The 22032-nt window shown below is 60.8% G+C and overlaps 4 protein-coding genes across 6 annotated transcripts; 1 reads left to right on the forward strand and 3 right to left on the reverse strand.

Moving 5' to 3' along the window:
* Nucleotides 1–228: 228 nt before the first annotated feature.
* RASSF1 (Ras association domain family member 1) lies at nucleotides 229–5108 on the reverse strand. The gene is made up of 6 exons (XM_066326870.1): nucleotides 4774–5108; nucleotides 3705–3826; nucleotides 1422–1526; nucleotides 1051–1339; nucleotides 479–594; nucleotides 229–375 (listed from the first exon to the last, which is right to left on the reverse strand). The coding sequence occupies exons 1-6, from the start codon at nucleotides 5021–5023 to the stop codon at nucleotides 229–231; spliced, it is 1029 nt and encodes a 342-aa protein (XP_066182967.1). The 5' UTR covers nucleotides 5024–5108.
* Nucleotides 5109–6092: 984 nt separating this feature from the next.
* On the reverse strand, nucleotides 6093–16383 carry ZMYND10 (zinc finger MYND-type containing 10). Its single transcript, XM_066326867.1, has 12 exons — nucleotides 16289–16383; nucleotides 15621–15729; nucleotides 14986–15102; nucleotides 13895–13948; nucleotides 13648–13800; nucleotides 11422–11510; nucleotides 11034–11134; nucleotides 9590–9762; nucleotides 9173–9298; nucleotides 7305–7426; nucleotides 6975–7100; nucleotides 6093–6375 (listed from the first exon to the last, which is right to left on the reverse strand). The coding sequence occupies exons 1-12, from the start codon at nucleotides 16381–16383 to the stop codon at nucleotides 6291–6293; spliced, it is 1350 nt and encodes a 449-aa protein (XP_066182964.1). The 3' UTR covers nucleotides 6093–6290.
* A 153-nt stretch (nucleotides 16384–16536) lies between these two features.
* NPRL2 (NPR2 like, GATOR1 complex subunit) lies at nucleotides 16537–20463 on the reverse strand. Of its 2 annotated transcripts, none has more exons than XM_066326869.1 (11): nucleotides 20340–20463; nucleotides 19586–19677; nucleotides 18985–19153; nucleotides 18633–18741; nucleotides 18214–18350; nucleotides 17844–17941; nucleotides 17721–17757; nucleotides 17474–17567; nucleotides 17282–17399; nucleotides 16953–17095; nucleotides 16537–16663 (listed from the first exon to the last, which is right to left on the reverse strand). In XM_066326869.1, the coding sequence occupies exons 3-11, from the start codon at nucleotides 19144–19146 to the stop codon at nucleotides 16596–16598; spliced, it is 966 nt and encodes a 321-aa protein (XP_066182966.1). In that variant the 5' UTR covers nucleotides 19147–19153; nucleotides 19586–19677; nucleotides 20340–20463; the 3' UTR covers nucleotides 16537–16595. The 2 variants fall into 2 exon arrangements, with proteins under 2 accessions (XP_066182966.1, XP_066182965.1); XM_066326868.1 differs by lacking the exon at nucleotides 20340–20463 and adding an exon at nucleotides 19830–20011.
* On the forward strand, nucleotides 20049–21968 carry CYB561D2 (cytochrome b561 family member D2). Of its 2 annotated transcripts, XM_066326872.1 has the most exons (3): nucleotides 20049–20281; nucleotides 20363–20400; nucleotides 20553–21968. In XM_066326872.1, the coding sequence occupies exons 1-3, from the start codon at nucleotides 20155–20157 to the stop codon at nucleotides 21054–21056; spliced, it is 669 nt and encodes a 222-aa protein (XP_066182969.1). In that variant the 5' UTR covers nucleotides 20049–20154; the 3' UTR covers nucleotides 21057–21968. The 2 variants fall into 2 exon arrangements, with proteins under 2 accessions (XP_066182969.1, XP_066182968.1); XM_066326871.1 differs by having other exon boundaries at nucleotides 20049–20400.
* Nucleotides 21969–22032: the final 64 nt, after the last annotated feature.

The following is a 22032-nucleotide window of genomic DNA, read 5'->3' on the forward strand; positions in this document are numbered from 1 at the left end:
AGGGTACACTCATTCCTCCCAGGACACACGCTCCCAGGACACACCCGCTCCAGGGTGACACTCGCTCTCACTCCCACCAGGAACGCTCACTCTCTGGGCCAGGCCCATGAGGCCTGTGACAGCCCGGTGGGTCCCTGGTGCCCCGTTCCACCCCCCTCCCTGGTGCCCCCACCCGCCGGCGGGCGAGGCTCCTGCTGCGCTGGCTGAACTCGGGTGCAGGCGTCGTGGTCACCCTGGCGTGCGCATGGCCAGCGCCTCCTGCATCTTCTGGCGGCAGCAGGCATAGCGGTGCCGCAGCCGGCGCACGTGCTCCTCCTCCTCCCGCTGCAGGATCAGCAGGAAGTTGTGCAGCTCCGGCAGCGTGAAGGCATCCCACTGCAGGCACAAGGGCTGCCATCACAACGGGGACCTGGTGCATCCCCCCGGACACCTCCCGCGGCAAGGCAGGTGCCAGCCCCTTCCCCGTCCCTGCACTCACGTTCACCTCTCCGGTCTCGTTCTCCTTCAGGATGAAGCTCAGCACCTTCTCGCTAGGGCCGGCCAGCAGCCGCAGCCGCAGGGGCTGCTCATTGTCACCCAGCTTCCGCAGGTACGCTGCCACGGCAACCACGTGTCACCGCAGGGACACTGCCAGAGGGACAGCACCGCCACGGGGACACTGCCACTATGGGGACATTACTGCTGCCACAAGGATGCTGCTACTATGGGGACATCTCCACCACAGGGGACACCACTGCTGCCATGGGGGGCACATCCCTGGTGACAGGGGACAGTGTCACCAAAGGGGGATACCACTGCTACAGGGATGCCGCCACCAAGGGGTTGCTGCTATCTAAGGAATGCTGCCACTCACTATTGGGGCACTGCTGCGATGATATTGCCACTGTGGGGGACACCGCCACTATGGGAACACCACTGCCATAGGGATGCTGCCACCACCATAAGAGACCCTGGGGACATCACCACCATGAAACTGCCACCACCCAGGGGAAACAGACAATATGGGGACACGGCCACCACTGTGAGAACAGGGTCCCCCTGGGGCACTACCTTGCTCATCCTTCTCAGACCTCTCGAAGAGGGCGAACTTGCGGGGGTTGTCGATGACGGTGAACTTGCGGAGGAGGGCGTCGATGACCTCGCTGGCGCGGGTGTGCGACAGGATGTGCAGGTGCTTGACGGTCCCCTTGGGCAGGTAGAAGGACGTGCGGCGCTTCACCCCCTGGGGGTGTGGCCGCCCCGCCTGCAGGGTGGGGACCCGATTGGTGGCCGGCACCGCGACAGGGCGAACCAGCTTTAGCTGCACCTTGATGAAGCCGGCGTAGGAGCCGTCCTTGTTCTACGAGACACCGGTGGGGGCGGGGGTGAGTGAGGTCAGGGCAGGGCACCGTGATCCCCCCGGCCCTGTGCCGACCCCATACCAGGCTCATGAAGAGGTTGCTGTTGATCTGGCTGTTGTACTCCTTGATCCGCTGCTCCACCTGCGCCTGATCCAGCTCTGTCTTCTCCCACTCGCTGGGCTCATCCTGTGTGACAGCAGGCGGGCTGAGCGGCACTGAGACCGGAGGGGACCGTCCCGCCCTCCTCAGTGTCCCGCCGGCCCCCAGCCCACCGCGAAGTACCGGCAGATGCGCGGGCGGTTGCACGGGGTTGCATCAGCCCGGCTGGTGCTGTGCTGGGCTGTGCCGGACACGCACAGCTGAGCTCACCGCGGCCCCAGCCCTGCTTCGGGGACAGCGGCACCGGCCGCCCCTCAAGCGCCCGTCCCTGGGGCTGCAGGGCGCTTGTCAACGCACTGCGAAGACACCGGGAGCCGAGCGTCCCCTCCCGGCACCCCAGATCAGAGAGGCGTCCCCAAGGCAGACGGCCGGCAGCCGGCAGCCTGGCACCAGGTTGTCTGGGCAGGCTCTGCGCCCGCGGAGACGCCCTGAGATTTGAAGGCAGAAGGGCCGGGCCGAGGGTACATAGTCCGCCCTTGCCGCCGGCACCCCACTTCAAAGTGCTGGCCCCACACACGGGGGACCGAGCGTCCCGGCTCAGCGTCCCTGCCACCCGCACCCACTAATGAGTATTTACGCGGGGCAGCGGAGCTGCCACACAGTGCTGCACGTGTCCCCACGGAAATGAGAGGTTCCCACTCCGACATCCACCCCACAGCATGCACAGGCACTGCCGGACCCTTCCGGGGGTCTCTGCAGGATGGGGACAGCTGTGAAGCTGCCCGGAGAGTTTGTCCCGGCACCCCCAAAGCTGGGAGCAGCTCCAGCCCTGAGGGACCTTGGGGTGCCCGTGCCAGGCAGCGAAACCCCACTCGTCCCACGGTGCCTCGTTCACCCCACATCCAACCGGACCGGGCCACCGTGTCCCACGGCAAGGCCAAGCTCACCTCCAAGAAAAGACCACCCACACCTCTAGTTTTTCCCACGCACCTAGCTCACCCCCGCCTGCTCCCCAGCACCCAGCCCGGGGGAATGTGTTCCCGATTACGTCACCCGTGTCCCCCACGACGTCACGGCCCGGGACCGACCTGGCGGCGGCGCGGGCGGCGGCCGAGGGAGGTGCGGGCGGTGTAGAAGAGCTCGGGCTCGGAGTCGGAGTCCTCCTGGCTGCAGTAGCCGCTGCTGGCCGTGCTGCCCCCCGTGCCCCCCGCGCCGCCCCGCCGCAGCGCCAGCGCCACCGCCCCGCAGCCCGCGGCCCCGCCGGCCCCCGCCCCGGTCACGGGCACGGCGGAGGCGGCGGAGGGCACGGCCCGGCCCGCCAGCCCCGCAGCCCCGCCGGGCCGGCGGGCACACGGGCACACCCGGCCCCGCGCCAGCCCGACCGGCCCCCGGGCCGGGGCCCGGCTTAGTCCGCTCCCGGCTCGGCTCAGCCCGCTCCCGGTCCTTGGCCCGGCTCCGCTCGGCCCGGCCCGGCTCTGCTTGGTCCCGGTCCCTATCGCGGCTCGTTTCCGCCCGGTCCTTGTCTCAGTCCCAACTCGGCTCCACGCGGTCTCCACTGTGACAATCTCAGTCGCGGCTCAGTTTCGCCTGGTCCCTATCGCCGTGCCGCTCGGCTGAGCTCGGTCCCTATCGCGGTCCCGGTTCCGGCTCGGTTCAGCCCGGTCCCTATCGCGCTCCTGTCCCGGCTCGGTTCGGCGCGGCGTTTACCGCGCCCTGCCCCGTTGCCGGCTCAGCGCGGCCCCCGTCTCTGCCCCGCCCCGGCCGTCGGGTGATGTGAGCCGGGGGCGGCGCGGCGGCCGCGCTTCCGGCGGTGACTTCACCCTCTGCCGCCCGGACACGGCTTTGCCTTGGCTCGGCTCGGCCCGGGCACAGGCACGCTGCGGTGCTGACAGTGCGGCACGGGCGCGACACAGCACAGCTCGCCAGGGCACAGTACAGCTCGACATGGCACAGCCCGACATGGCACCACCTCACTCAGCCCCGACCCGTCCAGCCCAGCCCAGCCCAGCCCATCAAGGCTCGGCACAGCCCAGCATGGCACAGCATAGCCCGGCATGGCACAGCCTGACATGTCAACCTCACACACAGCTCAGCTCAGCTAAGCCCAGCCGAGCCCAGCCCAGAAAGCCTTGGCACAGCCTGGCATGGCACAGCCTGGCGTGCCATTACGTGGCCTCACGTGGCACAGCCCAGCCTAGCTCCCCCCAGCCCAGCCTAAGCCCCAGGTTTGCCAAGCTCTCCCTCACAGAGAGGCCCAGGCCCTACCACGTTGGTGTCCTTCTCCAACACCTGCTCATTGCCATTGTCCTCATCACCAGCAACTGGGGGGCCACTGCAGTCCAGCCGCACGAGGGCTCGGCACCGGTAATGGCAGGTGAAGCTGCAGTCTGGGGACAGAGACAGGAGTAGTGTCACCACTGTGCACAGCCTGGGCATCAGGGTCAGGGCACTGGTATGTGGTGAGGCTGGCACATGGTGACAGTGTCAGCTGTCTGCTCATGCTGTGCCCAAGGGCTCAGGAGTAGCATCAATATGGGACATAGCACTGTGCCAGGTCCTGGCCGGTGCCACTGTCTGTGCTCCCTGCTGGGCTGGCCAGCATGGTGTGCCCAGTGCCTGGCACTGGGATGCCCAGTGCTCGGACGTCCGGTATGGGCACCAGTGTGGGTGTCCAGTACTGGAATGCCCAGTGGCCAGTGTGGGTACCCAGTGCTGGAATACCTGGTACCTGGTGCAGGTATCCAATACAAGGATGTGTGGTGCCAGGTGAGGGTATTCCGTTATGGGGCTGCCCAGTGCCTGATGTGGGTGCCCAGTACAGGGGTGTCTGGTGTTTGGTGGAAGTTCCTGGTGCCCAGAGGCCCCGTGCCTGGTGCAGCTGCCCAGACTGGTGGTGTTCGACCTAATGGAATGAATGCCTGGCAGCAGGATGCCTGCTGGCTGTTATCGGTACTGAGATGCCTGTACCCAGCCTGGTGCTGGGATGCCTGTGCCCAGTGGTGGGACAGCTGGCGCTCAGTGAGGGGGCCCACTACCAGGATGGTCGGGGGCCCGTGGGAGTGCCCGATGGCAGCATGCCCAGTGCTGGGAAAGCCATGCCCAGTGCTGGGACATCCGATGCTCAGCGGGGCTGTCTACTCCCAGGATGCTCGGTGTCCTGTAGGGGCGCCCGGTTGGTGGGATGCCCAGTGGTGAGGGTGCCCCGTGGTGGGAAATCTGGTGCTCGCTGGGGGTGCCCAGTGCGGAGGAAGCGCAGGGGCGGGACGCCCGCTGCCTGGCGGGGGTGCCGGGATGCCCGGCGGCGGGGGTGCGGGGGGCCCGGCGCGGTACTCACGACGGCACTGGAGACTCTTCCTGCCGCCGCCCCAGACGAAGTCCCCGCAGAGATCGCACCAGGTGTGCAGCCCGCGGCGCCGCGGCTCGAAGCGGTGCCCGGCGCCCGGTGCCGCCGTCAGCCGCGGGTCAGGATGCGCCCCGGGGCCAGGCCGGCGGGCCGGGCTGATGCGCAGCGCGTTGGCTCGTTCCAGGCGGCCCCGGCCCGGCCGCGGCTCCGGCTGCAGCTCCCGCAGCTCGATGAGCTCCATGGCCCGGCGGCTGCGGGCGCTGCTCGGCGGCGGGACGGGGCCGGCACCGGGCCGAGGCCGGGGCGGGGACCCGGAGGGGCCGCCCCGATCGGGCACCGCGGGGAAACTGAGGCAGGAGGAAAGGCGCAATGCTCCGGGCTCCCGATCGCCAACTCCAGTCCCGACGAGCCCGGCGGGGCGGGCTGGAGGCGGGGATGAGGTTCCCGGAGCCGCCGCGACGGAAGGGGGGGCCCGCTGCAGCCGCTCCGCTTTCTCTCCCTCTTCTCGCAGGAACAGCACAAACTGCGCTCCCTGCCTCAGTTTCCCAGTGGGGAAGGGGCTGGACGCATTTCTGGCAGCGGGTGAGAAATAGACGAAGAGCTATGAAGAGTGTTCCTGCTCCTGCTGGCTGCAGCTCTGGACGTGCAGCTTGGGTTTGGGGTTAGGAGTTGATTGAGCTCCGAGCACGGGCTGCTCAGCCAGGGCTGCAGCTGGACCGAGATGGTTTCCTGCCTGCTGTCGTGGCTCCTGCAGCAGCAGCCCTGGTGCAAAGCCTATTGTTATGTGTCAGGGCTTCAGAGAAAGGACAGGGCCAACCTTTCCCAGCTGTTCTCAGACCAAGTTTCCAGCCCTTCCGCAGCAGCTGCTGACCGGTGAGAAGTGGGGATGCACCCCAAGGCATCCCCACCAGTAAACCCTGTGCACTGGTAATGCTGGTGGGAAGGGGGCGAAGCCCTTGGTGCTAACATCACATCAAGGGAGAGGAAATGGGGTGAATCGTCCCTGCAAGGTGGGAGATGACAAATACCCAAGAAACTATCTCAGAGCATGGTGCTCATGCAAACCACATCCTCTGCTCCCCATGCTGCTCTAACGATGGTACAAGGCAGCACAGAGGCCTTCTCACTACTCCCTTCCCTCCCCAGTTGCAGTAGGGTAACCACAACCTTACAGGCTTTTTTCGGGTGCTCTGGGATTTCTGTTGTTGCAGAGGGGAAAATGGACACATGCTTCTCACTGTATGGAAGAGAGGGGAGGAAGCAGTTTGTTATCTTCAGCCGGGAGAGAAAAAGCAGAAGCCAAGCAGCTATGGGATGCACAAGGAGGTTTACTGGAGAAGGCATGGTGAGGCGGTGGGAAAGGAGAGACTGACCCTGGCTAGTGTTGCCTAGGGTTGGAAGCAGGCAGAAGAGGCCTTTGCCAGCTTCTTTCCAGCTGTGGGCTGCACACCAGGGGAATATCTGCCTCTCTGAGCCACGGGCCAGACAGATGCCAGACACCACTTCTATTACAGGTCATCCACATTCCTCGGCACCTCGGCCATCAGGTTGCAGGCAGGCTTGTGCTTCTGCCAGTGCTGGACCTGGCATGCCCTGCAGAGGGACAAGCTGCTGTCAGGGGCAGTGGAGCCACATCCATCCCTGGGGGCAAAGCAGCAAGGACAAACTCCAGCACTACACTCCGCTGGGAGCTGCAGGAGAGCTGATGCAGCCCAGCACTAGACCAAGAGGGGGGTGGATGTGGCCCCAGACCTGGGGGTTAAGGAGGTTTAATACCAGACCTTGCCAGATGGTTCAGAACCAGAGATTTAATTTACTCCCACCATCCCAGCTGCCACATCCCAACCTGTCACCTGCAGCCACAGGGTCATGAGTGCTTTCCTACTCCTGCCCCACAAAGTGGAGAGGAGGAAGACAGTGTCACCACGGAAAACCCAGCCTGTCATGGTTGTCAGTGTGGGCAGATGCAGCTCAGCACCTCACAGCTGCAACACAACCCTCACCAGCACCTCCTCCACCAGCAGCCCAGCACATCAGCCTCCCCACAAGATTTGAAGAGGTATGTGGCGAGCAGAGAGCTAGTGGTGCTGTGCAGTGGTGGGACCCCTGGCTTTCCTTGGCCCTCTCTCAACATTCTCCAGTGAGATCTGTGGTGCTCTGGGGAGCTCTGAGGGGCTGCAGGGCTTCCTTACCGTGTGCAGTACCACTCATTCCGGCAGCGAGAGCAGCGCTTGGCTGCTTCTACACCACACACTCTGCAGCGGGGCTTGTCAGTGGCCAGAGCCTCCATCATGTCCAGGCTGTAGGTCTGTGCCCATCTGTGCAGGCAGAGAGCAGCGAGGTTGCTTATAGGAACTGCTGACCTGACCAGCAATGAGCTGTCCCTATTGCACCCTTCCACTGAGGGGACATCACCAGCCAGTGCCACAGACCCCTCTGTCCTCCCAGTGCTGAGCTCCAGCCCATGCTAATGGGGATACTGGCCCCACTGGGCACTCTGCACACCTGTACCAGGGCCTCACCTGCGTGCCTGGAGCTTCAACTCCTCTTCAGTGGGGCTGAAGGCATGCTTCACCTGGTACTTGGCAATGGCCTCCCACTTCCCTGAGTTTTTCTTTAGGATATGGTCCCAGATGACAGGAACCTGGTGGGAGAGGCAGGGCAGGAGGAAGAGGTGCTAACAGCCTAAAAAAGGTGCTGTGGTCTGGGGACAAGGCAGCCAGCCCTGGGAACAAGAAGCATGGCCCTCCAGGAGGGCAAGCAGAGGCAGAGGTGCAGAGGGTGTCAGGGTGTGCTTTTTGGGTACATAGAGGGGAAGGATCCACTCTCCAGTGGGCACTGAGGTGAAACAAGGCAAAACCTTCGGGCTCCAGTTGGGAATGAGTGTTCATCTGGGGCCTGGGCTGCTGAAAAGGGACCTCAGCACCCTGTGTGTGGCAGCGCTGTGAACCCCGTGCTCCAGAGCCGTTTGTCTGAGCAGATTTTTCCGCTCATCAGTTCCCTGAAGATGAACACTAGGGGAAGGGCTGGCCGGCACAAAAGAAAACATCCCAGCCAAGAGCAGTGCGCTGAGTTCAGGCTCTGGAGCGGACGATGCTGCTTCAAACAGCACTGCCTTCTCCAGCAGAGTAAAAATAGCCAAGGAAGGGGAGGAGGCTGCTCTGGGAGCAGCCAAATGGAAAAAGGCCTTTCCTTAGCTTGGCTCAGCAACAAGGAGTGAGTTCAGCACTCTCTGGGCAGAGCAGGGAGCCCATGCCTATGCTTCCCGCTGGCTCCCTGTGCCTGTCCCCGGGGCTCAGCCCCAGCGCTTGGCAGGGGCAGGAGCAGCACCAGCACAAAAGCAGAGCTATGGACGAGAGCAGCAGCCTGGGTAAGGGCTGGAGGAGGTCCCAGTGTGGCAGCTGCCTGTCACTGTGCCACCAACACGCTGGCAGTTAAGGCACGTGGTATGAATCTATGTCCACCTCCTCCCTGCTGCCATCTCCAGCCCCAACAGCTCAGACTGCCAGTCTGCAGCTTCCCCAGCTCCAGCTCCCAGCCTGGGCCATGCCTCCAGCTCAGCTACAGCCATCTCTGACAGGGCACATCACCCTCCTCCCAGGACATACAGCCAGCTGTGATGGGGACAGTATGCTCCCACTGGGAACAGCCCTGACAGCCACTGCCCAACGTACCCATCTCCTCCCAGAAGTGGTGTGGGAGCCTCTGGCCGTGGGGAAGAGCCTCTGTGCTCCCAGTTCTTCTCAGCAGCCTCTTTGCAGATCTGCCCCCACACTCAGTTTCTCCCCTCAGCTCACAAGAAGGCAGTAGAAACACATAAAAACACTTTTCTCCAGAGATTACTGCTGCATGGATTAATACCCCCAAGAATCTCTTGGCTGTTTAAAGACCTTCATAGCCGAACTCCCAAAGGCCCAGACACCAGCTGGGACCAGTTTAACTCCAGACTCTATCACCAGATCATGATGTCCCTCTGTACACAGTGTGCCAAGCAGCCTCAGACCAGGGCTGTAAAAGGGGACTTCCCTGAGGAGTCCAGAATTCAACAGGAAAACACTGATAAATGTCAAATGTTAATTGTCAAAACAAGCCAGTGCCTGTGTCTGCCCCATGCAGCTGCCATCTCAGGGCTCAGTGTGACTGGAGAGCTGTTTATAACCCAGCATTTATGCCTTCAGATGTGATTGCTTGGCCACTGCAGGGCAGACAAGGCTCTCACACCAGTCACAGGCAGCTTTGCTGGCAATAAGATGCAACTGAAATGGGTACTTGGTTGCTTTTCCAGGGCATCATCACTCCAGAGCTGAGCTTGGTGGAAGAAAAAAGGGGTAGGGAGCTATCAGGCTTAAACCAGAGTGGCTATTGAGGTGAAGGAAAAGCCACAGGATACCTGCTCTATGATGATATCCTTTTTGGGGGGAGCCGGCTCTGTCACTGCCAGGTAACTCAGAAATCTCTGCATCTCCACCAGGTTGGGCAGCTGGTCAATGAGGACGTCTGTCAGGAATGCATGGAGCTGTGGCCATGGAGGGGGAGAGAAAAGTGAACAGAAAGAGGTCAGGACAAAGGAGTCAGAGCTGGGGATGCAGCAGGGCAAGAGCAAAGATTTGGGGTGCAGTGGCAGAGAGACCAATGGGGGTCTCAGGAGGTACACTCACAAACATAAGCTTTGTTGCTGCTGCTATGGTGACAGACCTGCTGCTCTCCCACCACTGGCTCCTTGGAGCCCACAGTGAGGATGGGGACAGATATCTGGAGGTGCCCAGTGCTGGCAAGGGCCCAGGGCCTTTGTGCTGCAGGGTCCTACCTTGAGGAGTTGGCTCCTGTTGAAGCCGTCGTAGCAGTATTTGCGCTGGCACTTGAGACTGAGCAGGAGGTTGAGGAGGGCAAGCCACACCTGCCCATCAAGTTTGGTCATCTTCACCTGGTCCTCAGGGGGCACGATGTGCCATGTGCCATTCTCAAACTTCTTGAGGTTGCCTGAAGGACAGAAGTACCAGGGAGATGCAGTGCTGCCTGAGGGAAGACAGCTCAGAGGGGGGATGCTGGCCTGTGCTCACTGCCTTGCTTCACCTTCTGCTTCTGCCTACCTTGGTTTCCCCCCCTTTGCTCCATATAGCAGCCTACTTGGTACTGAGGCAAAATATTAGAGAGCATGAAAAGCAGAAAGGACATGTATTAAACCCACAGGGTTGTGGCAGGATCAGAAAGATCTCTGAGACATCTCCCTCTGTACTTGGCCAGCAGTGTAGAGCACTGGTGGGCAGTGGGGCAGCCCACGCTGCAACAACAGAGTAGCTGGAGAGACCCATTTTGAGGTACAAGCCACTCTTCTCAAGCTTCCTTTGCCAGGCAAAGCCAGAAGCAGCATGAATATAACAGATATGACAAAACAAGCTCCAACAGCTACTGTGTGGCTCTGGGGGGAGGGAGCAGGATGTGACCCTGCATCTGCACAGCCTGGAAATGCCTTTGTGCTCGTCTCTTTCCACTCCCTCCCTCAGGGCCCTGGATCAAAGCTCCCTCTCACACCCTGAGCACACAAGCAGGGAGAAGGGATGTGTTTTGTGGCTATAGGAAGGAGGAAAGCTCCCGCATCCAGCTGGGCTGCTCTCGGCAGGCACAGCCACGTGCTTCCCAGAGCTCTTCCTGCCCTGCCCCTGCTGTGACCCCTGTGCAGGGCTGGGCCAGCACGGTTCCCACGCCCCAGGCTGTGCAGGGAACAGGGCAGGCAGTGGGAGGCGGGGGGCCGTGGAGGGCCTGCCTCGCTGCAGAGGTGGGGGACAATGGGCACAGCCTCATCTGGGGCCCTTGGCAGGAGTGAAGCTCAGGGACCAGCAGCAGAATCGCAGTAAAGTTTGCTGCCTGGGACAGACCACATCTGGCTCTAGTCAGTGCTGCCCCAAAAGGTGCAGAGAGGCTGGGACGGGCACTCTGGTCTTTCTGTGTCCAGAAGACTCCTCAGAGGAGCACGTGTCGTTGGCAGAGGTCCTACACTCCGTGCTGACTGTGATCACCCAGAAGAGACCCAGCCCTGTGTGAGGATCAGCTTTTGGGAGCACTGCCAAATCCCCAGCCCAGCTGTGCTGCAGCTACTCTCAAGCTGAACAGCTTCAGGCAGGGAGCACTGAGGAGCTGGAGGGGAGGGTAGAGGGGAAACAGCTCTGCAAGGGCTCCTACAGCAGATCCCTCAGTGGATGCACACCCCAGCAGAGCACGGTGCCCAAGAGACCATGGGGCATGAGCCATACCTGCTTCCCAGCAGCTCCAGGGGCAGTGCTCCACCAACTCGACAAGAAGGCAGGGCACGTTGTGGGTGTTCAGCATCCGTGTCACTGCACCCAGGGGCAGACTAGAGATATGACAGAAAGGGAGAAAAGGCACTCACAGATTATTGCCTGAATTTGTATCTACAAATACTCCCTGAGGCAACTGGGAGAGAGAGGAAAGAAACAATGCTCTGAGATCCCAGGAGTACCATGGAGCAGGGTGGAGTGCTGCTGCTTTTGCCTCCCAGGGCACAGTGTAACTGCCACTGTGGACACAGTCAGCTGAAAGGGGTCCAGGCATCTGCTGTGACCCCAACAGGAATCCCATCCAGAGAGCTGGGCACATCCTCTGCTGCTCCTGGTCACCTACCTGTCCACCTGGTCAGTGATGAACCGCAGCACGGACAGGGCCTTCAGGGAAATCTCAAACTCCATCACCTCTGCCTGCTTCTGCAGCTCCTGTGGAGGGACAGACCAGCCTTGGGATTTCAGGCCCCATTACCCAGGAGCTACAGGGAGGCAGGCTGTTGACTGCATTGGTAACCATAGTCTGGGTAAGAAAACTGACCTCTGAAGAACAGTTTCTTGTCTCAGCTGTGCCAGCATTGCCTGTTTGCCAGCGCAGCCACAGAAGAGCTTGCAGCCCATAGTTGCTCTCCCCTCATGTCCCTGCCCCTAACATGTTATGGGTGGCTATTGGCTGCAGTGCTCATGCACAAGAACACCCCCTGAAAGAGGCTGGTCCCAAATTTTGCCTCTCTCCCTTTCTGGGACCATCTTGTGGCCCATGGCCCTACAGGGACCTTTGAGAGTTGAAGGAGAGTGGAGCTTCATGATCAGCAGAGGAACAGGAGGAGGAGGAGGAAGAAACTTGGCCTTGGTGCAGCTTCAGTCCTGTGTCCACCCCTCCTGGATCTGCCTCTTCCCTCCAGCTTGGGAACAGCCAACTAGAATATGTGCCAGTGGTTATCCCAGCCCACAGCTGTGCCATGCTCTCCAGCCACCAGCATGGACACCCCACTCATCCCCCATGGCAGCCTGACCACCCTCTGACCCAGCCTCTTTCAAGACCATGGGGAGGGCCATTCTGAGAGGTGCCAAGTCCTTCTCCCTGGTTCAGGCTGAGCTCCTCTCCAGTCTCAGATGCAGCTCACACTTGGTGCGCAGAGTGCTGACCTCAGCTTCTTATATTTCGTAAGAGCCACTGCAACAGTTGCCTTCCAGATTTCTGTGGTAAGCAGCTCTGTGCTCCACACCCCACTGTGGTGTCAGTGGGCTGTCAGTGTGGTGTCAGCGGGGTGCCCAGCAGCAGTGTCAGAGGGCTGGGTGGGGTCCCTGAGCCCTGCCCCTGGCAGCATGGGCTTGGCAGCCTGATTTGGAGAAAAGCCTGGCCCACTGTTCCCCTGCAGTCTGAAGGCTCCCAGAGGGGCAAGAATCCAGGTTTGGTGCCCAGCTGTGGGCCCCATAAGTTACTAAGAGAGTCTTGTGGGCTCCTCTCTCTGCCTCCTCCCTCTCCAAACTGCACTAGTGAAGTTTGTCCTACAGCTCTTCCTTGTATCCAGACCTCATCTCTGCTGCCTTGAGACAGGGACTATCTTTTCCTTTGAGGGGAACAACAGAACAGGGGTCAGTTACCACCATACACAGTTCCACAAAACACCAGGCTCCACAACACAGGAGATGGCAAGAACAGCTTTTTCACAGAGGTTATTGTACACACAGTCAGGAGAGGCTGGAATTAATCAGAGGAAACCAGGCTCCCTGGGAGATGAGGGCTTTTGAGGATCCTATTGGCTAGAAAAGGTCTGGGCTTTTAAGTTCGTGTCAAAGCAGTAACAGAGACACCCCCTTCCTCTCCCCAGCTGGAAAACATTTCCTGGAAAACATCCCTATTGTGCTCCAGATCCCTCCACTTCCTTCCCTTTTCTGAAAGAGAAGTATGTGCTTGGGCAACAAGCCAAAGGATGGAGGCGAGGGGAGATTCAGGCTCTCCCTTTAACCCTGTTCCTCCAGATACTCCTCCTGATGTGCAGTTCCAGGTGCTGAGAAGCCCCAGAGGCAAAGACAGCTCCTGCTCTGGGAAGGTGTGTGTTAACCTGGGAACACTCCAGGATCACTGCTGGCCCAGACCAGCTCAGAGAAGGTATTTCTCAGAGAATAAAGGAAGCTGGGGGCAGCACATGGGGACAATTCCTGACTGTTAGGAGAACTTTATCATGGTTATAGGCTGGCTATAGCAGCAGCCTGACCCAGGGTGGCTTCCCAAACTTCAGGGAGAGATATCCACACAGCTTCCAAGAGCAACAGCAAATGGCCAAGCCCCTCTGCTAAATATTTTGCTCATCTACTCTCCAGCGTGTCCCACCCCAGAGCTCTAAGCATGTCCTGCAGGAAGCCTCAGGCTGGCACTGGCACCAGACAGGGCAGAAGCCAGGATGCAGAGTGAGGGGGTGGGTGCAGCCACAGGCACAGAGAAGCACCAGAAACCCTCTGAGGTGAGCAGGAGGTGCCAGGGTTGCCACTCATGAAAAGGCCTCCCTGTGCCTCTGCAGGCTACTACACATGTCCCCAGGGAACTACAGGACTTTCTCCTCACCTGCATGGATGAGGGGCTGGCCAGATGCTCAGCACAAAGCTCTGCTGAGGTCGCTGCTCGTGCCTTGGCGCTCCGAGCTACCAGCAGGATCAGCTTGCGGTGACAATAATCAATCAAATCCAGAATGCTGTCCTCTGCTGACTCACAGATCTCCTTCACAACAACAAGGGTTTCACACAGGGTCAGTCCCCACAGTCTCCCACCCCCGGGAGCTTTTCACTTGAGGAAAGCTGAACCTGTCTCTCACCTTGAAGAAGAACATTGTCTCCAGGAGGTTGATGATGGAGGCTTCATGCTGCAGCTGTGGGAGGAGAATGGCCAGAGTGAGTTAACAGTGGAGCAGCATTGGGAACGTGGGCACTGGGACAAGGAAAAGGCTCTTCTGATAAGCTGCTAATATAGTTGTGGCCAAAAACTAGTTCAAGAGAAAATATAAGTGATGCAACCTTCAAAACTACTCCAGTTCATACAGTTCATATTAATAGTTATGCTGACTGTGGAGAGCCACACTTCCCAGCAGGCAGCTGTGCTGCAGGGGCAGGACAACCACTGCCCCCAGGCAAGCTGCAAGGCACCAGCACAGAGCCAGTGCCTGAGCTGGGACAGTGCTCTGCATGGCTGTGCTTCTCCCAGGCCCTGGACTGGGACAGAGAGCCTTGTCCAAGAGTGGGAACTATGGAATACCTGCCCTAAGGCAATCGGCTGCTCAGGGAAGAAACCACCTTGCCCCCACATGGTGTTACCCTGGACTGAAAATGGGTTAAAACTTCCAAGCCTCAGGCAGATCTCCCTGAGGTCAAGGGTTCTGCAAGGAAGCCCAGCTCTGGAGATCATTCCCCTGCCAAGAATGGCCCAAGGGACCACTGGTCCCAGGAGCTCAGTAAGAAAAAACTACATTTTTGTTAGCTCAGGAGCACATAACCCTGGAGAGCCTCTGGCTAGAGGAAAGCAGTGCTCAGAAGGGGGGAAATACCCCAGGGGTATGACTGCCTGGGAGCAGGGGCAGCACTGGGAGCTGCAAGCCAGGAGCACAGCTGCCTCCAGGAATGGCTTTTGCTCCACCAGCAGCTCCTGCAAGCCCCTGTGTGGGATTAGAGCAGGGACAGCTCTCCACAAAGCCAAGCGTCCCTGGGAGTGAGTCCCTGTCCCTCCTGGGGGCAAGGGTACTGGCTTGCATGGGCTTTGGGAAACCAGGAACTTCCCACTGTGTCCCACTGCCCTCCTCAGCCTGGTGAGATGCAAAACCTCAGCTCTGAGACCTTCAGGGTGACATTTATTTTCAAGCACAGCTGTGCCAGACTCATTTGCAGGCTCATTCCCACCATTCTCTCTACTCACCACCACATAGATGGGGAAGGTGCTTCTTGGCTTGAAGTCCTCCAGCCGGCACAGCACAGGAAAGATCTTGTGCTTCCAGATCTCCACAGAGATCAGCTCCCCAATGAGAACAGGAATCTGGACAGGGAAGGGATGGGAAGTGAAGCCTTTTCAGACCAGTGCTGCAGGGGTAACCAGTTTGTTGCTAATGGTCAGCCACACTCCAGTTGCCCAGGGAGGAGGGTAGCCTAGGGGCACACTCTGTATTCATCCAGCTCAGAAACAAGCACCTTCTCACAACAGGGCAGAGCTCCTGGGACTGCAGAGGGGGAAGGTGACCCCAGGGAGCTGGGCAGGTCCAGGTAATCTCACACCCTGGGGCTGGGACACCTCAGGCATAGGGCAGAGGTGTGCAACCAGAGGGGCTGGTGCATGAAGGAAACCAAAACAACCTCCAAGAGAGAAACCAGACACCAGCAGGTAGAAATACCACAGCTTGACCTTTAATTTATTTTAAAAAACAAAACTGGCACACCACCAGTCAAACGTCTTTTCCAGAGGTATAACAGATTCTTCGGCATTTTATTCCAAAATTGCACACTGCCCACAGGTCAAACCCAGCTGTGGGGACCACTCCTGCACCCAGGGGGGCTCACCTTGGCATGGGTAACCAGCAGCTCAGTGAGAAGCTGCTCCTGGCCCGCTGAGACACTCAGGATACTGTGCATGTTGAGCTTCTCCACATACTCGTGCTGCCGAAGCCATCTGTGGGGCAGCCAGTGAGGACATCAGTGCCACAGACCTCTGGCCACTGGCTCGGCAAGGGTCCCTCATGCAGGGAAACCTGCTCCTCTAACCCCCAACCCCACACTGTGCTCTGAGCCTGAGGCCTTAGCTCCACTGGGAGAGCCCTGCACTCCTGCCAGCAACACCCTCACTGGGGACACAACAGAACCAGGGGAGCCTCTCCATCAGCCCTACCCTCAGAGGCCCTCCAATCTCTCCCAGATCTGGGACACTTCCTTACCCTAGGCTCTCCAATCTCTCCCAGTTCTTCCAGGAATGCTCCAGAATTGCACCCTCTTCTCTCACCCCACCCCACCCTGATCCTCTGGGCTCACCTCAAACCCAGCACTCCTCCTCTCTATCCTAAACCTTCTGGGGACCCCTCCTTACCCCCACCGTGAACCCGGGGAAGGCCCCAGAACTGGGCCCCCTCCTGTCCTCCACCATCCCCAAAGGGGACCCCCCCCAAATGTAAAGACCCGCTTTCGTGTTCCCCCCCCAGACACCCTGGGGACACCCCATGGCCAGGTCCCCGCACTCCTGCCCGCCGATGTCCCGCAGCTCAGAGCCCTGCAGGGCCTGCACTAGCGCCTCGGCCTCGGCGGGGGACAGCAGCGCTGGGGCGGCAGCCATGGCGTCCGCGTCGCTGTGGTAACGGCGCCGCCGCTACCGCCCCCTGCCGGCGTGGAGGACTCGCTGCGGGCCGGCTGCAGCCGCGGCGCGGGGCCGCCTCTAGTGCCCCCTGGCGGCGCGGAGGATCCAGCGGGGCGCTCCGGGGACACGTTAGGGGGGACACACCGGGGATGCGTGGGGTGACAAAGCTATAGTGAGCGCCATCGCTGCCATCACTTCCAGCACACGATGATGTTGGGGTCGTTCTCCAGGCGCTCATCCAGCTCCTTGTAACTCATGCCTGAGGAGTAAGACAGTGGGCTGTCAGTGTGGTGTCAGCGGGGTGCCCAGCAGCAGTGTCAGAGGGCTGGGTGGGGTCCCTGAGCCCTGCCCCTGGCAGCATGGGCTTGGCAGCCTGACTTGGAGAAGAGCCTGGCCCACACTCCTGTCCCCCTGCAGTCTGAAGGCTCCCAAAGGGGCAAGAATCCAGGAGCGGTGCACAGCTGTGGGCACGCAGACATTCTTGTGTCTCCCACCAACCCTGGGGCCCACACGGAGCAGAGGATCCTCTGGGTCCTACGGCTCCATACCAGTCTTGCAGCAGATCTCATCGTAGCTGTGGCAGCCCGTGTACAGCCGGGCTGGGTGGCTCCGCTCATCCCGGGCCACCTTGACTGGGTATTTCTGGAGCCGCCGGATAAGGCCCTTCATCAAACCAAACTGGATCAGCCTCCTGGGGATGAGGAGGGAAGAGAATGGAGCCACAATGCTGAGGTGCCAAATAGCCCAGCTCCTCACATTCTCTTCTGTTCCACATGCCCCACCACTGTGTGAGTACTGGGTGAGTACTTCCTGCGCACTCTCTCTGCCACCCTCAGTGTCACCACTGCCCTCAGGGACCAATCAGGAGGGCTCTGACCTCTCATCCACTCTCTGGAGCTGCAGGGTGTAACGGGAGATCAGGTCTCGCACAGTGGTGCCAGGGCTCAGCCCACAGTACAGCTGGAAGACATCCCTGAGGCTGGCTCGCTTGTGCCCTGCAAGGACAAGTCACCAGTCAGCTGCCCTGTCCCCCTGCCTGGGCCAGCATCCCCAGGCAGAGTCACTGTACCTTGTTTGGTGACATAGGACAGACACTCTTCCTGGAGGCACTTGTCATCCACCAGGTCCTGAACCTTCGGTGTGGTGCAGTAGACATTGGAGTACTGGAGAATGATGGAAAACCAGCTCTGCTCAGCTGTAGCTCTGAGACAGGCCCAGCCCACTCCTACCCTGCTGTTTCCCCTCCACAGCCACCCTGACAGCACAGCCACTGCCCAAACCCTGCTCACAGCCCCCTGCACCACGGCCTGACCCACCTGGAGTATGGAGACAAGTGTGACAACCCCGTAGTACCTGCAGATGGACAGGAGAAGGTGAGAGATGCTCTCTGGCAGCACCCTCCCCCCTCCTCGGGCTGTCCAGCCCCTCCAGGCACTCACAGCAGGTTCTGCACAGCAATGCGCACCAAGTTCAGCTCCACGTCGGCTTCCGCCGAAATCTTCTGCACGTGCCGAAATCCATCAATGTAGGGCAGGATCTGGGAGAGGAGAAGGCAAGAGTTAAAAGGAAGAGAGCAGTGAGGCACCACCCTGAAGGCCAAGCTCCCCTGCACCTGGGAGCACCTGGGATGGGCAGGCTCCACCCCCAGGAGCACTTTAACCTTGTGATGGTCAATGATTTGCTCACAGGCCCAAGCACAAAGACAAGGGCAGCACCAAACTGCGCTCATTAACGTGGTGATCTCCACAACAGCCCAACTCTCACAATGGTCTGGAAACAGATCCCCTTCAAAGCGTCAAGCTCACGGACCTGCTGCGTGGTGAGATCCCACTGGGAGTTGAAGAAGTCATCCTTGTCTTGGGTGAAGACAGGGACATCGTACTCCTGCACGATGGGGGGATCCGGGCGCTGCTCGATCACCTTCAGGTGGATGGTGTTTGACTCATCTGCCCAGGGAAAGGGGAAGGCTCAATCTCCACGGAAACCAGTGCTCCCTCAGGAGCTTGCAACCATCAATCCCAGGACACCACAGTGTCACACAGAACAAGATGTTTGCAGCCCATAACCCCATCCCACCCATCCCTTGGATACAGGTAGGGCCAGGCTGGCTCAGATACCCCTGCTCCAAGCACAGACAAGCAGGGAGCTGCTGGGAGCAGCACAGGCACAGCCGACCTGGGCAGGGAATGGCCCAGCTGTCTCCCATCTCTGCCCTGTCCTTGCCATACCTATGGGCAGGGTGCACTTCCCTTTGGCATTCAGCTCCTCCAGCAGGATGGTCATGATGGGGACCAGCTTCTGTTTACTCTCCTCGTTGGAGATGAATCCACTTTCCAGCTGAAGAGAGCAAAATGTCAAGTCAGCTCCTCCCCCGAGGACTGCTGCCTACAGGAGCCCAGATCCTGTTGTCCTTCAAAATTGAAGTGATCTGCAGGAAACCAGCACAATCCCCTCCTCTCTGTAAGACCAGCCCCAGGACCAGCAATGCCCAGTGGCCCCCAACATGCTCCAGGACACTACTGAGGTGCCCGCGCTCTGTGGGCTGGATTGGGAAGCAGCCTGGCCGTGCCCAGGCCTCACCTCGAGGGTGGTGAGGTAGCCAGCCAGCTTCTTCACAATGGGCTCCAGCGCACAGGCCTTGGCTCTGGCATCACACACAAAGCCCAGGTTGAAGAGCAGAGCATTCCGGCTGTACTTCTTGTGCTCGATGCACACGGGGCAGCCGATCAGCTTCTTCTCCATGGCCGTCCTGTGAGGAGACACGTGTGACCTGCACCTACGCCCTCAGGGAGGCTCCAGTGCCCCACAGGGATGGTTCCCAGGTGGCTCTGGAGGTACGGGCTTTTTAACCTTGCAGGAAAAATGATGCCTAAGCCCTACATGCTCAGAGTGCAAATCACAGTCTGAAGAAAGAGAGAAGGGGGAAACGGGGAAAGAGTCAGCCCTCAGGAGAGGAAACAGCACAGCTCTCAGTCAGACTTGTGACGTTCCTGGATTTAAAGCTGTCAAAGCAGCAGATGCAGCACCAGCCACCCCCAAAATGTACCTCTGCAGGGGTACCTGGGGGCACCGCGGTGACCCTGCGGGCCCCGGGCCAGGAGCCCGGTGCTGGCACTGTCACTATGGAGCCCGGCGGGACAGCGGGGCCCCGGGGCAGGGCCGGGGCTCTGCCCGCACTCACACGGTGATCAGCTTGTTCTGCAGCTCGGGCTTCGTGATGACGTACACCTGGATGGTGTCAAACAGCTCCCGGGAGATGAAGTCCTCGGGGACCTGCGGCGGCACAGGAGGCTCAGTTCCAGCCGAGCCCCGTCCCTCTCCGGGGAGCACCCACCTCGGCCCCGGTACCCCCTTCCCCCCCATGGCCCAGCCCCAGTCCCCCGCCGCAGGCAGGCGCTGCGGGCCCCGGGCCGATCGCCCCGCACCTGGTAGGTGATTTTGGGCCCCAGCGTGGGGTGGAATTCGCTGAAGAACACGCACTCGATGCGGCCACCCATGGCGGGACGCCGAGCAGCCCAGAACACCGGGCCCAGACCCGCCGGCCACCGTAGCGCCGGACCCGCGGAATCACACGGCCGCGCGGCGGGGGGCGGGCCCTCGCATTGAGCGACAGCGCTTCCCGCCACTCAGCGGCGGCGCAGTGACGAGGGGGCGGGGCTTTAGCACTGACGGACAGACCGTTTCGGCCAATCGGAGCCCGCGCCGCGGCCTGGCCATGTCGGCGGCGGCGGTTCTGCCCGCCCGGCCAACATGGCCCTGACGGCCGAGACCGAGTCCCGCCTGTACCGCTCGCTGCGCGTGGCCGCGGGCGCCGCCGCGCACCTGGTTGCGCTGGGATTCCCCGTCGCCGTGGCCGTGCTGGCGCGGCCCGGATCCAGTGAGTGCCGGTGGGGCCGGGGCCGGGGACGCGGGGAGGGCCGGATGTCTCAGCTCACCTCACCCTGCGCTTCCCTTCCAGGTCTCTTCTCCTGGCACCCGCTGCTGATGGCCCTCGCGGTAAGTGCCGCCCCCCCGGTCACCACCCCGCTGCCGTGGGACAGTCAGGGCCCGTGCCGGCCGAGTCCCTGGGTGGTGGGTGCCGAGCCGCGGAAGGCCCCGGGCGGTGAGGCGTTTGGCCGGCACCAATCCCGCTGCCCTCTGCCCCCTAGTTCTCCTTCCTGATGACCGAAGCGCTGCTGATCTTCTCCCCGGAGACCTCGCTGCTGCGCTCCTTCTCCCGCAAAATCCGAGTGCGGGCGCACTGGGCCCTGCAGCTGCTCGCCCTGCTCTGCGCGCTCCTGGGGCTGGCAATCATTACCTACAACAAGCACCTGAACGGCAAGGGCCACTTTGTCACCTGGCACGGGCTGACGGGGCTGCTGGCCGTGCTGTACACCGGCGGGCAGTGTGCCGGGGGCGTGCTCCTGCTCTACCCCAAGCTGATGAAGAACTGGACGCTGGCCAAGCTGAAGCTGTACCACGCCACTTCAGGGCTGGTGGGATACCTGCTGGGCTCTGCCAGCCTGATGTTGGGCATGTGCTCCCTGTGGTTCACCACCACGGTGACCGGTGCCTCGTGGTACCTCGCTATGCTGTGTCCCCTTGTCACCAGCCTGGTTATCATGAACCAGGTGAGCAATGCATACCTGTACCGCAAGCGGAGCCAGCACTGAGGGCTTGGTGCTGACCTGAACTTCCCAGAGCGAGCTGGGTCTCCCCTTGGAGGCCCCCTGCTCGCACAGTGTCTCCTTGGAACTTGGTTTCTACCTACTCATCTTTTGTTAGTCCTGGATTGTCCATAGTGTCTTGTCCCTGGGGAGCAGCTGTGATGTGTGTGACACCTCACCCCTGCCTGGGTGGGGATGTTCCTCAGCACAGGTGAAGCTGCCGGGCCCCACGGCAGCTTGGTGCTCAGTGGTGGGAAATAGAGGGCTCACTCAGGATTCCTGCTCCTTTTCCCTTCCCACGCAGGGCTGCTTTGGAATGGGCAGGACAGGAGCCATCCTGGTGAGGAGGGCAGGGAGTCCCCTCCGTCCCAGGAGGCTGCAGCAGGCGCCACACTGCCTCTCTGCCATGGGGGCAGTTTGGCCAGGAAAGCACAGGGCACGGTTGTGGCTTCAGCCCTGGCAGGGCTGGGGCAGGGTGGCGGCACCCGAGCAACGGTACAGCAACACGTGTGTCCCCATGGCACGGGCGCTCCCTGGGATCAGAGCGGGCAGCTCTGCCCCAAAGCCCTGGGTCTGGGCACCCACTGCCACGCACAAACCCCTCTAAACCCCTCCTCCGTGGGCTGGGCTCGGCCTGGTGGAGTGGGGTCAGTTTACAGAGCAAATTACTGAGCCGGGCTGTGAACCTGCAGTCAGCAAGTCATAGGGAACAGCGTGAGCACGGGGGAGGCACAGACCTGGGCGATGCACCCTTGGGAAGGCAGGAAGAAACCTCCTTGCTGGCACAACAGCCTTCCTTCCAACACGCATCCTGCTCCCGGCAGGGCTGGAGAGCTGGGAGCGGCTCCCAGGCTGAAAAATTCCTCTGTATCCAGAGCTTTTATTCAATAAAAATTTCAGGCAGCTAGAGTGCAACAAGCCCTCTTTACTCCTTGGGCAGAATGACTTTTGGGGTGCAGGCAGTTATCTCCCCCTGCAGATT

The sequence above is a fragment of the Sylvia atricapilla genome, chromosome 11, assembly GCF_009819655.1.
Source record: "Sylvia atricapilla isolate bSylAtr1 chromosome 11, bSylAtr1.pri, whole genome shotgun sequence".
NCBI lineage: Eukaryota > Metazoa > Chordata > Aves > Passeriformes > Sylviidae > Sylvia > Sylvia atricapilla.

Coding starts and splice junctions, on each gene's coding strand:
- RASSF1 (XM_066326870.1), bottom strand. CDS start 5,023: ATGGAGCTCATCGAGCTGCGGGAGCTGCAGCCGGAGCCGCGGCCGGGC. Junction 595..1,050: donor GTCTGAGAAGGATGAGCAAG/GTAGTGCCCCAG, acceptor TTGCCGTGGCAG/CGTACCTGCGGAAGCTGGGT. Junction 376..478: donor ACGAGACCGGAGAGGTGAAC/GTGAGTGCAGGG, acceptor TTGTGCCTGCAG/TGGGATGCCTTCACGCTGCC.
- ZMYND10 (XM_066326867.1), bottom strand. CDS start 16,383: ATGGCTGCCGCCCCAGCGCTGCTGTCCCCCGCCGAGGCCGAGGCGCTA. Junction 13,949..14,985: donor CCTTCCCCATCTATGTGGTG/GTGAGTAGAGAG, acceptor CTCCTCCCACAG/CTGCAGCATGAAGCCTCCAT. Junction 11,511..13,647: donor CCAGCCCCTCATCCATGCAG/GTGAGGAGAAAG, acceptor GTCCCTCCACAG/GAGCTGCAGAAGCAGGCAGA.
- NPRL2 (XM_066326868.1), bottom strand. CDS start 19,901: ATGGGTGGCCGCATCGAGTGCGTGTTCTTCAGCGAATTCCACCCCACG. Junction 19,154..19,585: donor CAGAACAAGCTGATCACCGT/GTGAGTGCGGGC, acceptor GTCTCCTCACAG/GACGGCCATGGAGAAGAAGC. Junction 17,758..17,843: donor ATTGCTGTGCAGAACCTGCT/GTGAGTGCCTGG, acceptor GTCCATCTGCAG/GTACTACGGGGTTGTCACAC.
- CYB561D2 (XM_066326871.1), top strand. CDS start 20,155: ATGGCCCTGACGGCCGAGACCGAGTCCCGCCTGTACCGCTCGCTGCGC. Junction 20,401..20,552: donor CGCTGCTGATGGCCCTCGCG/GTAAGTGCCGCC, acceptor TCTGCCCCCTAG/TTCTCCTTCCTGATGACCGA.